Below are 11,127 nucleotides of genomic sequence, written 5' to 3'. Positions count from 1 at the left end.
GCCTGTGTAAAAATTACTAATACTTTGGATTTATGAAGTTTCAGGTAAATCATTAAACATAAAATGTGAAGACCAGGAATGGAGCCTTGTGGGACCCTCAAAAGAAAGTCAGGCTCAGAGGATTTGATCCCATCAACGTACAACCTTAAATGTTTGGTAAAAATTACTTTTTTCATGGGACTGATTATACAGAACAACGAAAGATTAAATAGAAAATCATTATAGTAGATAATTGGTGCCAAATGTCTCATTTAAATCTAAAAAGTTTTCACCTGTAGAACTTTGCTTGTCAAATAATATTTATAAATATATAAAACCCTGCCTGAGAAGAATAATATCTGAATAAAATGGAGGAAGAGTCAAAAGCAATGCTTAATGCCATAAATCTAGAGAAGGTGCATGTGAGTGTAACGTCAGCACCGTCGTTGGCCCTGGGTACAGCCGTTGGCAGGTCAATATCACAGTTGTTTGTTGGTCTTTTCCATTTCTGTATTTAGAACTGATTCAATGAGTCAGATGTCAAATTGCTTCCTTCTTTTAGCTGTAACCAAGTTCCAGAGCACCCAACAGTCTGGATCAATGACCAGGAGAATCACAGACTTGCTATACATCACTGAGGAGAGGACAGGTCCCAGAAATCCTGCTGGGTGTCAGTCACAGCGCGAGCACAGTCATCTATTTAAAGAATTAGAACAACGAGTGATGCTGGAAGGATATTAAGTCTGAAATTACATATTAATAGGTTTGATCATGTGTTATTATTATTTGTGCAATTTAGCTTTACAAATGTAAGAGTTGTAAGATCTTTTTTGTGACATAAACCAAGAGTCTAAAAGCTTTATATGTCTGAACTACATATCTGTGAAAACAAACCCTAATCGCAGCTCAGTAAGGGATGTTGTCCATTTGCTGATGGGAAAATATAAAGCTTCAGTAAGCAAATGGTTATGAGTTCATGTTTGTACGTCTCCATTAGACTGACAGATCCAACCACAAAGTGGGATGCCAATCTGTAACCGAACCCAGACAGGCTGTCTTCATCTTCTCTATCAACACGCATGCTGTTGTAAACTCCATTCCTTCTTTCCACCCACTTACTAACTTTTCTATATTAAGGTACAGTGCATCCCCCCACCATGACTATTACAGTGCTTCACATGCACATCAGAGGTATCCAGTAGTAGACTCATATAGGCTTCATGAACTTATGGTGTCGTTCATTATGACTTCAGTTTTCAGTGAAGTATTTAGATCAAGCACCGAAATGTTTAGAAAGTAATTCCTAAGGAAGTCTGCTGACAACTCACACTGTAATAGATCAGAGGAGTGCTTCTTGTGAAACTAAATTTTAAAGAAAGCATGAGTTCTTCAAACTTTCAAACATGTAGTTTCAGTTATTATGGAATGAAAAATCTGAATATCCGTTTTCAAAGAGAGTTTGATCAGCAGATACAAGTTACAACAGACTCCAGATGTCTCCCAGATGACTTGCATCAGCATAAGCGCTGCAGGTCTCACACACTGTGCACATAGACTCAAAAGTTTTCTGTTAGGATATTGCATATTTGTTGTTTTTGGTTTGTAGTGTTACTGAATAATAAAATATACTAACATAAAACCAGTAAATATCCATACCCACAATTTTACATATCATGTGTGTCACCACACCAAGCTGACAGAGTTCTGAGCTTTTAAGCTGTCAGTCCCAGAGGGACTCATCAGACCTTTGCAGACATCTAAAGATGACCGTCATGGTTGAACAGACGGTCAAAGAGATTGAGAACTGTGAATTGGACCCTCTGTCTCACATATAAGGGAAAGTTCAAAAGTCTTCACATGGACATGACACAATGTTGGATGAAACCTGTTGTTTTTCAGTACATCGACCTTCATGTTATAAATGGTAATCTTGGTTATTCTCAGGTGAATAATTGATCTTTTTTTTATCCTCATTTTTATAAAAGCTGATCATTTAGTCATCATGGAAACATCTACATATTGACAGACTGTTGGTGAATAATTAGGTGTTTGTTAAAACTTGAGTTCAAAAGCAGCAGCTGGAGAATTTGTTAAAGCTGTGAGGGAAAATTGAAACTGTTAATTTGATTATGTGGAATATATAAATGACCAAGGTACGAGGGGATCTGCCTGTCACCAAGAGTTTGACTAGAACGATGCAGAACTTCATGTCCAGGATTTCTATTACAATCATAGATGATGATGATGAGTCTATCAATCAGTCAGCTTTGTTTATACTGTTAGGTAGATTTGGTTACATTGAGGTGAGTCAGCTTTCTTACCTATTAGGAAAGTTGGCATGAAACGACAATAAATATAAATATGATATGATTAAAAGTAGTCCAGTGATCAATACTTTGAAGTATTAAAAACCATAAAAGCAATAGGCTAAAATGAAAGCACAGCCTAAATCACAGTATCCTCAATAGAACAAGATTAAAAAAACATAAAAAATATTTAAACTATACTGATTTTGGAAATTTATGGCTACAGGAACAAAATGGGTCAGTTTTGCATTTGGTGATCAAATATCTGCATCCAGATAGGAGAAGTCTCAACTCACCATGCAGAAGATGAGACACATTTCTTAAAGTTGCAGTAACTTATTAAAAAAAATGTTTTCTTCATATTTGTTAGAATTATCATTATGTCCTGACAGTATAATATAATCTGTGAATTCAGTCTCCTCTGCCTTCCCCTGACGGTCCTGCTGTCATCTAATCAAATCCATTGCTCCTGCAGAAACAACCAATCAGAGCCAGGAGGAGCTCTGATTGTCAGTCCCTTTTGTGGACACGCCACTCTCATCCTCCCCCTTGCTCTCTGCTACGCTAGAGCTTCTTCCTCAGGAAGGCTGGTTACCATAGACACGATAAACTGTGTCTATGTTGTTTTTCTGCCATTCACATTGAAGAGCACATTCACAAGGTTGACTGACAGCGATTAGACCCTCCTTCGGTCTCTGATTGGTTGTTTCTCACTGCATTTTTCCAGATAATTGTAGCAATGGAAGAGGCAGAGGAGCTTGATTTTTTAAAATTATTATTTATCTGACTCGTAGCCCACTCTCAAAGCATAGTGACAGTTTAAACAAATGTTTAAAATTATGTTTTTGTAAAAGTTACATACTGCAGCTTTGAGATGGCTGCAGGTAATCTTTGCATGAAGTACAGGGATTTGGCCGCACCCCACCTGTCGGCTCACTGGGCCATTTTACTATTAGCTTCAAAGCAGTTATTGCTGTTAAGAGATAGAATACCAAACCGGGACACTAAGCAGAACGATAAAACCGAGTCAATAATAATTGGTTTTATCCACAACAGCTGGTAATGCTTGGAGTCAGACGCCATGCTTATATTTTAACTTGCAGCAGGTTCAAGCACAATCAAAGCCAAACTAACAAGAACACGTGTGTAATGTAGGCAAAATTCCTGAACATTGCTACCCATTTCTTTATAAAACAGAAAGTCTTGTATCAAAACTTATGCCTTTCATCAAAAGAAAAAAAATACAATAACCATCCATTCATTGTCAATACTCACTTATCCTTGTGGGTGATGAGGGCTGGTGTCTCCAGTAGTGATTGAACAACAGGTGGGGTACACCCAATCCACCACAAGGAACAAAATGATATGCTGTCATTATTTCACATCAGTTTGTGTTTATTATATCACATTTACCTACACTATATTCGTTTGCGCTTCCCAACTGTCCTGAGAAACATCATGACCTTCCCAACTTAAGATAACTTAAGTGATTAGGCAGTTTTGACTACTATAGATGAAGTTCTCCTAAATAGACTTTTCCCTCATGTTATTCTTGTCATTGCACCACAACTCAGCTGCCCTCCAATATTGCAGGATTACTCTGTAAATAATAAGTAACAGGAACTTCATTTGCACATTAGTGGCAGGAAGAGGAAAGTTACAAAACATGTTAACATGATACTTGATCTGGAGACAGATTTTGAAATGCTGTTTCCCTTTTTTTGTAGTTATTAATTGACTGGTTAATTTCTGCTTCTGCCTGCTGCTACAGTTTTACTCTTTTTGTACATTGATCATCATGAAACGGTTCCTCTTTTCTGTTCCTCTTTGGTAATTAAGAGAAATCCAAAGTGAAACAGTCTGGCTATGCAACGCATGCTTACAAGCAATAAACTGCTGTTTAGGAATGAGCTGAGTCACAGCAGTACTGTTTGGAACATGAGTGACGTCCTCATCTCACCGCCTCACAAACCTGACTGACCAGAGAGGCCAGAGGAATGTCACGGATCAGACAAGTGCATCGGAACTTCCTGCATATTGTCTCACTCTTTACATGAAAACTAATTTCAAAAATGTTACCAAAATAAATTGTCTCAACCAGTACACTGAGCTGCTACATCAGTTCTCACACCTCTGTAAATGAATTCCTCCAGGACATGGAGGACAGAAGCGGGAACGTCTGGAGGCTGGAGGTTTGGACTGGGACTCTCTCTGGCGCCTTGAAGACGACTCAGCACTGTCCTAGAAGGAAAGGATCTCAAGTATGACATTAACCCATCTATGTGGTGACAGCGTAACATGATGATCACAAATTTCAGAACACACTCCACTACATAACTACAATTACTCACTCTGGCTGTGAGCTCATCCAGCAGTAGCTGGGAGCTTTCATTAGGTGGTTCTGGACACTCTACATATAGCTTCGTGTTACCTGCCTCAGAATGTTAAAGCTGTATGGTTATGTCGAGTAGATGATTAAATTTAGGTGTCTTGTCCAAAAACACGCGGACATTCAAGCTATTATTTCCAATAAAATGACCTCTGTAGTTTGAAGCTAAGCTATGAGTTCTTCACACCTCATTAAAGTCCAGCAGGATTAACAAAGTATCTGTTTCTTGGGATCATTTGTTTAGCTTGGGAGCTTGGTTCTGCCCAAAAATAACCACTATGGTATGAAGATGGTGTTGAGTGAGTTACCAGCAATTGAAGCATGGATTAACGCACACTTTTACTCTCACACTGGTACAACAACACCCCCACTGAGCCTTCCTGGGATAAAGGTGACATACTGAGGGATTTGTTTCACATGAGTGGCACTACTTGAGTGCATTCCCAACTCAGAGCCTTGATGAAAGTAAGAATCTCTCTGAGCTGGTTGTAGACTCGTTGGGAAAACTGGGAATGTCAGACATTATCGAACGATGAAAGGCACAGTCAGTGAAATCTTTTGTAATTCTGGATGGAGTTTGAACTTTAGGAGGTTGTAAAATGCTAAGATATGTTGCACCGCACCACGGAGTGAAACAGGAGCAGTATCTGGAGCTGTCACTGCTAAACCTCGGTCATGGCTTGTTTTGTTTGGCTGAAGCACTGGTCAAAAGATCAAGTGAAGATACTAAGACAGTAGAAAAAGGACAAACCAAAAGGACTTTTTAAATTAAAGCATGTCAGGATGTGTGAGTTTATGAACAAAAAGACAAATAGACACATTTTACCTTCCATAGAAAAATCAGCGACTAGATTAATCTGCGAAAACTGAATCACCAGTAATTGGGGTTCCACTGTACTTGACATAAATTACACCTTGTGGCGTTAATACAAAATACAAATGTACTCCATGACTGATATCATATAATAAACTCAAACTCTGTTTGAATCAAACACCAAAGAATATATATAGTTCTTGAAAAAAGACATAAATGTGCCAACAGTCCTGATTAATACTGACAATCCTCTGCAAAATTGTATGAATGTTCTAAGCTAAAAAGCCATGAACCCGAGAAAGGATGATAAAACCTTCAGTGTTACCTGGAGAACCTTTAAAAATCCTTGTCTGTCCTTCCAGATTTTTTAAGTTCCCACATGACTGAAACAGAGATATACAAAATCCTTTGCTGTCCTGCTATTTTAGATGTACGCTCACGTTGCCGAGCAGTTCCCATGTAGTTGTTAAACCTAACAACAGTTAAACCGAGCAACAGTACCACTGGGTCTTTCTGAGAGTCTCCAGTTGTGCATCCAGCTCACCTAGTCTGTTGGGCCAGTCACTCCCTGGACATCATTTTCAATCTGACTTTGAGACTGATCATCTCACAGTAAGGTTGGATCTTCTTTAAAGTGTCTGCACTGAGATAAGTTAGTTAAATAAAATTATTTAGATGTTTTCATATGTTCTCTCTGAGGAGCTACTAGATCTGACCACATGTCCAGACGTGGTGCTCAGGTCTGGGCATCATGTCTCACTATTGTCACAGTGAATAGTGATCATCAATAGTTATGATGATTTGTTCTTCTGATCTTACTCTTTGTTTTGCTAATTTGTCGATTAGTCTTGACGTTGTTTTTCAGTTTTCCATCCTCTTCCTACCTTCATTATTTAGTAGATTTGGTTCTTAATTACTCATTGTTTTTAGACCAGTAGATTGCATAATTGGTAGCTTAGGCGAGGAAGCTCATTGACGGAATATATGAGTGAAAGGTTGAGCCATTTTGTTAATAAATTCTCACACTGTATTAGAAAACATTCCAGTGAAATGTAGCTGCTGTCCAGTAACGTTGAATTCATTCTTTCATGAGAAGCTGAAAGTGTTTGGCTAGTTATTCCAGAAACTCCGGTGGTGCTCCTGCTCTTCTTCTATTAGTTAAAAGAAACTTCTACTACATGTTAATAACTTCCTTAATAATACATTATTAATCAAAATAATATTCTACCTAATACAGACATTCTGCAATTTCTGTCATCCAACACAACATAGGACCATTTTCGACGTGTTTACTAACCTCCTGAAGACCAACGGGCCTTATGTGGACCAAAACCCAGTCATAATACATTGGACCACCTTTGTTTTAGGTGAGGGGTTAGGTTTAGAGGCAAAGCGTGAATTATAGGGTTAGGGTTAGGAAAATACTGCTACTGCTTAGGATGAATGAAAATGTCTGGATTGTGCATAAAGTTCTAATATGGATAGAAATTCAAAGTAGTTTGTGTGTGCATATGTGTGTGTGTGTGTGTGTTTGTTTGTAATACCTTACGGGGACCATTTTCGTGACACTAAGCTGTGGGGACCAAAGCCTGTGAGATATATATATATATATATATATATATATATATATATATATATATATATATATATAGGCTACCTGTGTTATATAGGCCAGTGTTTCCCCACAAGGGGAAACACTGTTTTTGGGTCAGGGGTTATATTTAGGACTGAGGTGTGAATTGAATTTTGGGTAGGGTTGGGGTTGGATATGGAATGGTCAGGGTTAGGATAAGGGTAAGGTTTAAGCTGTAGAAATGAATGGAACTCAATGAAAAGTCCCCACAAAGATAGTCACGCAAATGTGTGTGCGTGCGTGTTGGTATGTATGCGTGTCTTTTGCAGAGCCAGCTTGTAATCAGCTGTTAAAGTTGGCTCTGATGTATCACAGCATTTGAACGCACCGCAGTGAGCCGGACAGTGCAGAGCTTTCAGAGCTACTCTTGCTGGAGCAGCACTAGTGACATTGGAAGAGGGAATAAGGAAGACAGTGATTCAGCATTTGCAGATAACATTTACCAGCTGTAGACATTGTGTTCATTTGCACTGCTTGCTATTCAGATTCTAGTGACTGAGTTTGGGAGCTGCCTCTAGAAAAGGTAAGCATGAAGAGGTTTTAAGATATTATCAGTATCTACTCATTATTAACATCAATTTAACAACAGCAGCTGAGAATTTAATAACTTATCATTGACATATGTGGAAAACATCTTAGTGTTTTGGGCTCTTTCTAGATAGTTTACTGTATGTGTCATTAAAACCATATAATTAATGATAACATTGTTAAATTCATTGTTAAAAAACATGAATTTTCAGAAATTTACTGACTAAACTAAAACAGTAGTGATTGATAAATCACTACTACTTTAGCAGTATAGCTTTAAACCAATAGACTGACATCGTTTTTTGCTAATATCATTATTAGTTATCTTGACTTTTGGTGATTGTTGTAAATTATACATGTTAAAAAAAAGTTACATCTTTTAGTAGATTATGTGATAAGGATCCCGACCAACGCATGCTGTGTGTATGACAGTAACAAGACCACATCCATCACCACCTTGTATAAGCTTACAGAATGCAAATTTAACACTACACACGTACATGTACACACACACACGAACACGCACGCACACACACACCTACACACACACACACACACACACACATACATATATGTATATATACACATTATATCAAACAATCTTTTCTTTAAAGCAGATCAACACAATGCCTGACTTCAACAGAAGATAGAAGAATTTTTTTCTTTTGTTTCAGTAAAAAGCTTTTTTGAATCAAAGTTACTTTCCATTAAATTTGGATTAAGTTGGAGATTTACTTGATGCTAGATCTCAGGTAAATATGTGCATAAACAGGCAAACTAGACATTTGTTTTAGGTGAGCCCCGTCTCCTAAATCTTATGCAAACAAAGAAAAAAACGAATTTGTTTTATGGTTTTGGAAGGAGATGATTGAGCTGGGTCTCGCTGATGGGAGCCTCATCGATGAGCTGATGGAGCTGACGGCGCAGAGCATCGGTCAGCTGGAGATCCAGGAACATTTCAACATCGTCAAGGAGATCGGACGTGGAAAATATGGCAAAGTGTTGCTGGTCACTCATCGTTTTAGGGGTATGAATTGTTACTATTGCAGCCTCAGGGGGCAGTTTATTTAAATCAAAGTGCAAAGATATTACAAAATGTACAGTCATGTAAAGCATTATTCACCAACTCTTTTTATTATTTTCATTTATCCATCATCGAATCTTATTTCTCTGAATTTCTATAAAAACCTCAGTAAGTTTAATCTGGATAGCTATGAATTTTTGAAATTTCAAAACTGTCCTATTTAAGAAAAATCGTTGAACTAATAATTTATATTATTGAATTCAAATGACATGTCAAACATTTCAAACTGGTTCTAAACTGGTTCCAGAACTAAACTGGTGTCGATCCACAAACTTTGCTATAAAAGTGTGAAACTCTTCTGATCGCACTTCAACTGTTAGTTTCAAACTTCAGTTATTTGCTCATTTGGGTCTATGTACATGTAATTAACCAATAAAATAAATATTTATTTACTATTTATTTGCTCTATAAATGGAGCCTGAAAGTTTTTTTTAAGTACTCTTCATTATTTCTCTAAATAATGAAAAGAGAAATTCAAGATTTATTTTTATTCTGTCTTTCTAAGATCACACAAGACAAAACAATTCTTTCTCTAAAAGTTATCAAAGCTAGTTATGATGTCTTTGAAGACTCAAAGTCTGAAATTCTAAACAGAGGAACCACGACTATCAAAATGCAGCTGAAAAACTTCAACATTTTGATCAGAGATACTCCGCTGAACTCGTTGGACTGTATGGTGCCTCATGAGTCAGTGAGTAGCAAAGCAGTTAAATGGTAAATGTAGACAAAGTATACAGATTAATGCAGCTCACAGGACTGAAAAACTAACAGAGGCCAGTATATGGAAATAAACTGGAAGAGATCTCAGTGTTTCTCTGTGGCAAAGCATGTATGAAACCTGTAGGAAGCAGCAACGGTGCCTGTTTCCAACGGTGACGACTGCACTGTGGTTGGTCTGCAGGGACTCCAATGGCCCTGAAAGTGATGCCTAAAGCCTCCACTAAATTGCAGGGCTTTCTACGAGAGTACTGCATCTCCTTACACCTGTCCTGCCACCCCTGCATTGTGGGCCTGTTTGGCATCGCCTTCCAGTCTAAAGAGCACTACTGCTTCGCCCAGGAGCTGGTTATCGGGAGGGATCTTTTTGCCGTCATCAAGCCAAAAGTGAGAAGTCATTCATTGTTTCAGCAAGATTTATGACAGATCTGGTGCTATATTTTAGGGGGAAAGTTTACTGTGGGTCAAAATGCTTCTAATGCAGCTGACGTTAAAACTTTCAGAATGTCAGCTATATGAACATATATACTGGGCAATAGATGAAAATGTTTAGAATTACTGACAGACACCAGTTTTGAAAATCAAAAGAAAATAAGGGAAATAGATCTCCCTATGATTAAAACAGATGATTCACACCTCTTGCATATTCCACTGAATCTATTCAAAATAGTCGACATCTCTGAAGCACAGGCCTTCATCAATACACACAAGAGAATAATTAACATGATCTCAAGTTCTACTGTCCATAATTCCATAAATGCTTCCTGTCTTAGCAATATATTTTAATGCAGAGTTTATAAATATTTAGCATCAATTAGTAGCATGAGATGATGAAGCACCTTCGAGCCCCTCCAGAATCCTAAAGCTTTCTAAATACCTGGTTTGGTTTCACTGCTACTACTGGGCTGAAAGCGTTGGTCGCCCCCTTGTGGTGGCTGAAGTTTGTGGTGCCCTGACAAAATAAAATGGTCAGAAAAATTATATTTGGACTATCATGAATACAAAATCAATTTTGTGTTTATTTCTCTTAACATAAAAATAGTGTAATAAAGCAGCACAGCTATCTGGAAGTTAAAAAGCAGCTCAATGAAACTCCTGAGGCATTGCTGTAAAGGAAAAGAAAAAAAAAATTGAAAGATTTACATTCCATTTGCCATGTAGTAAACATTTAAACAGATAATCCTCATTTGAAAAAACGACTTCAGTAGGGTCTGTAATGGTGTGGCCTAACAGCCACTTAAATGACAGATTTTTACTACTAAGCTATAGCTATATCAATCAATCAATCAATCAATCATTTCCGTTTGTATAACACATTTCAGCAACACAATAGTTCAGAGTGCATTACATTATAAAAACACAAAAATAAAAACGTCATAAAAACAATGCACAGTCACCATTTAAGAAACCAGTAAAGTTACATTTTGTCGAGTGCCATCATCAAAGTCATCAGTGGACATGAAGTATGTTTATCAATGCTCCATTTATGAGTCAAAAGCTGCTCCAGCTGGTGGGGTTCTAGTCTTTATTTTGTGTTTGTCCCATTAGTAAAGATTAATTTAGTGATATGGAATCTTCATGTATGACCTTGAACATCTCATTATTTGTGAACCTTATAGAAAGTTACAGCTAACAACAGTGTTGTGGTACTTGAAGTTGGTCTTGGTCTTAAGACCA

General features: G+C 37.5%; 1 protein-coding gene across 4 annotated transcripts in view; it reads left to right on the top strand.

Moving 5' to 3' along the window:
- Positions 1 to 5,991: 5,991 nt before the first annotated feature.
- LOC106960199 (serine/threonine-protein kinase SBK1) overlaps positions 5,992 to 11,127 on the top strand; it is a 12,608-nt gene continuing 7,472 nt past the window's right edge. Inside the window, exons 1-3 of one of the 4 annotated variants that reach the window (XM_015053179.1) lie at positions 5,992 to 6,100; positions 8,511 to 8,676; positions 9,635 to 9,837. In XM_015053179.1, the coding sequence (XP_014908665.1) occupies positions 8,514 to 8,676; positions 9,635 to 9,837 (366 nt within the window). In that variant the 5' untranslated portion in view covers positions 5,992 to 6,100; positions 8,511 to 8,513. Of the gene's footprint in view, positions 6,106 to 7,173; positions 8,152 to 8,510; positions 8,677 to 9,634; positions 9,838 to 11,127 lie in introns of those variants that run through there. The other 3 variants (XM_015053180.1, XM_015053176.1, XM_015053178.1) reach the window with 3 other exon arrangements.

The sequence above is a fragment of the Poecilia latipinna genome, unplaced genomic scaffold (genome assembly GCF_001443285.1).
Source record: "Poecilia latipinna isolate Pla-1442-1.1 unplaced genomic scaffold, P_latipinna-1.0 Scaffold1165, whole genome shotgun sequence".
Taxonomy (NCBI): Eukaryota; Metazoa; Chordata; class Actinopteri; order Cyprinodontiformes; family Poeciliidae; genus Poecilia; species Poecilia latipinna.
This window is presented reverse-complemented; position numbering and strand designations above follow the sequence as displayed.